General features: G+C 50.9%; 1 protein-coding gene across 1 annotated transcript; it reads left to right on the top strand.

Annotated features, from left to right (window-relative positions):
* The first annotated feature begins 541 nt into the window (after positions 1 to 541).
* LOC119011271 (transcription factor HES-1-A-like) lies at positions 542 to 2269 on the top strand. Its single transcript, XM_037084245.1, has 4 exons — positions 542 to 891; positions 998 to 1093; positions 1206 to 1293; positions 1551 to 2269. Exons 1-4 carry the CDS (start codon positions 784 to 786, stop codon positions 1994 to 1996), a joined length of 738 nt encoding a protein of 245 aa, XP_036940140.1. The 5' UTR covers positions 542 to 783; the 3' UTR covers positions 1997 to 2269.
* Positions 2270 to 2554: the final 285 nt, after the last annotated feature.

The following is a 2554-nucleotide window of genomic DNA, read 5'->3' as shown; positions in this document are numbered from 1 at the left end:
GGCTATGTAACTATAACTACTTAAATGCTAAACTACATTTTTATGTCTTAAAGTAGTCTGACCAAGTTTGAAACATGGGAACAGTGCAATCTGATATAATATACAGAGGAGGAGAAACAACTCTGTGTAGCTTATATATGAAGTTGTATCCAGCAAATAGTATTTTATGTGATAAAAATCCACCCTAAATATTGTCATGATAAATGATCAGCATAACAATAAACCATCAAATCGACTGATGGATTTAACACTAATTACAGTTTAATCTGCTTTTTAAATAACTCTCTATCCCACTAACTGGCTCATCATCACATTAAATCTACATGGTGCACAGCTGATCTAATCTCACAGGTAACACACCTGGTCTGCAGCAGCAGCAGCAGCATTAGGCGCGCTTCTCTTCACTATCAAGTAACTTTCTGTGTAAAAACTCTCTCTCAGCATCCTGACAGGTAGCCAATGGGAGCGCCTGGTCGCACGAGCCCGCCGCCCCCGGCGCCGTGTCACGCGCGCTCATTGGCCGGGCGGATGAAACCGAGGGGGGAACTCGCACACGAGCCGCTCGCGTGCAGCTCGGGCAGTGTGGATAAAGGCCGAGGAGCTGGAGTCCGGAGCGGACTGACGGCTGCTGAGAGCCTGGCGACCGGACAGGAGCCGCTTGTCACCAGTAAACCGCTCTGCGTGCCAGGAGAAGGCGGGACTCGCCCTCACAGGACTGGACTGACTTGTTTCTGTCATCAATAAAGTTTTTTGTTCGGACTGTTTCTAACCTCGAGCGCCAAGATGCCAGCCGGAACTTTAGAGAGGACGTCTCCCTCCTCTGTGGCTGCCACCCCGGCCAGCGGGGTGTCCACACCCGAAAAGCCCCGCACCCTGTCGGAAAGCAGAAAGGTAGATGAACGAGCTGTTGTGCTAACATGACTGCTGGCTATTGATGTATCCTGAAAACAACCATCTCATCTGTTATTTTATTTATTTATTTTTTGTTTGTTTCAAGTCCTCCAAGCCCATCATGGAGAAGCGGAGACGAGCGCGCATCAACGAGAGCCTGGGCCAGCTGAAGACCCTCATCATGGACGCTCTCAAGAAAGATGTAAGGACATTTCAAATCAAAACAACACCACACATTTCTGTTCTGGGGTTTTGGGGGTTCAGGATCCAAATGGTCACATTCAGCACTGACTGGTTACTTTCTGTCCGCTCAGAGCTCCAGACACTCCAAACTGGAGAAGGCGGACATCCTGGAGATGACAGTGAAGCACCTCAGGAGCCTGCAGAGACTCCAGGTGTCCGGTAAGTCTCCGGATGGACCTGCACTCATTTCTTGGATGTCTAACTTTAGCTGGTAAACATGTTCCCACCGGTCTCTGAGATTTATTGCCTGCTGACAGCTGTTGTGCTCCACATTAACAGCTGATCTCAAAAGGCCTCAAATGCTTCCATTTTACATGACTTAAATCAGCCAGTGTGTGAAATTATGTATCTATTCATGTGATTTATTTTATTTTATTTTATTTTTTTAATGTAAGCGTTTGTATTTTCCCCTCCAGCTGCTGTGAACACGGACCCATCCGTGCTGTCTAAGTACAGAGCCGGCTTCAGCGAGTGCGTCGGAGAGGTCACCCGCTTCCTGTCCACGTGTGAGGGGGTGAACACTGAGGTGAGGACTCGCCTCCTCGGCCACCTGTCGGCCTGTGTCACCCAGATCAACGGCGTCAGCTTCTACACACCTCACCCAGCAGGTGCGCTGGCGGGCACGCAGATCCCGGCTGCGCCCGCGCCGCTCGTGCCCTGCAAGAGCGGCGCGTCCATGCGCGTCTCCCCGGACGCCGTGAAGCTGTACGGCGGCGGCTTCCAGGTGGTGCCCACCCCGGATGGACAGTTTGCTTTCCTCGTTCCCAGCGCGGCCCTCGTGCCTCTGAGCGCACAGAGCAGCCATCACATGTCACCTGTTGCACCGGCGCTCACGTCAGACTCTGTGTGGAGGCCGTGGTAGGACACCAGGCCGAGGACGGACTATCACACGATGAAACACATATTTTTGTACATTTTGTAAATGTTTTCTATGCCCACCTGAGAGGGATGTTTACACACATTTGTGTTTTGTTTTGTTTTGTTTTTTTTAATATGACATGGACATTAGATGTTCTTGCCTCTTTGCTCGCTGTGATTTTCTCTGATGTTGTTATTGGGCTCCGGAGGTCGTGAGGATCTTGAAAGCTCTTGAAAAGCACTGTATTTTTTGTGAGATCAATAAAACGTGTCTGTGATGTTCACTACAACATTTGCTGCGCTCATTTCTTTGTCGTGTCTCTTCTCACGGTCGGTGACCTCACCTCAGACCGGTGGAAGTCATTTCACGTTTAAACACCCCCCCGCGCTTTCTGTGTGTGACCTGTCCGCACCTGATCACCCTGTCCACGGTGACGGGCGGGCCTGCTCTGCAGAGAGCATGGATACCTCTCTCATGAGGTAAGGAACCCGAGAGGTCGTGTTGGGCCCAGGGGGCATGCTGTCAGGGGCAGGGGAGGCGGGTGGAGCAGGTGGAGCAGGG

Source organism: Acanthopagrus latus, chromosome 21 (genome assembly GCF_904848185.1).
Source record: "Acanthopagrus latus isolate v.2019 chromosome 21, fAcaLat1.1, whole genome shotgun sequence".
Taxonomy (NCBI): domain Eukaryota; kingdom Metazoa; phylum Chordata; class Actinopteri; order Spariformes; family Sparidae; genus Acanthopagrus; species Acanthopagrus latus.
This window is presented reverse-complemented; position numbering and strand designations above follow the sequence as displayed.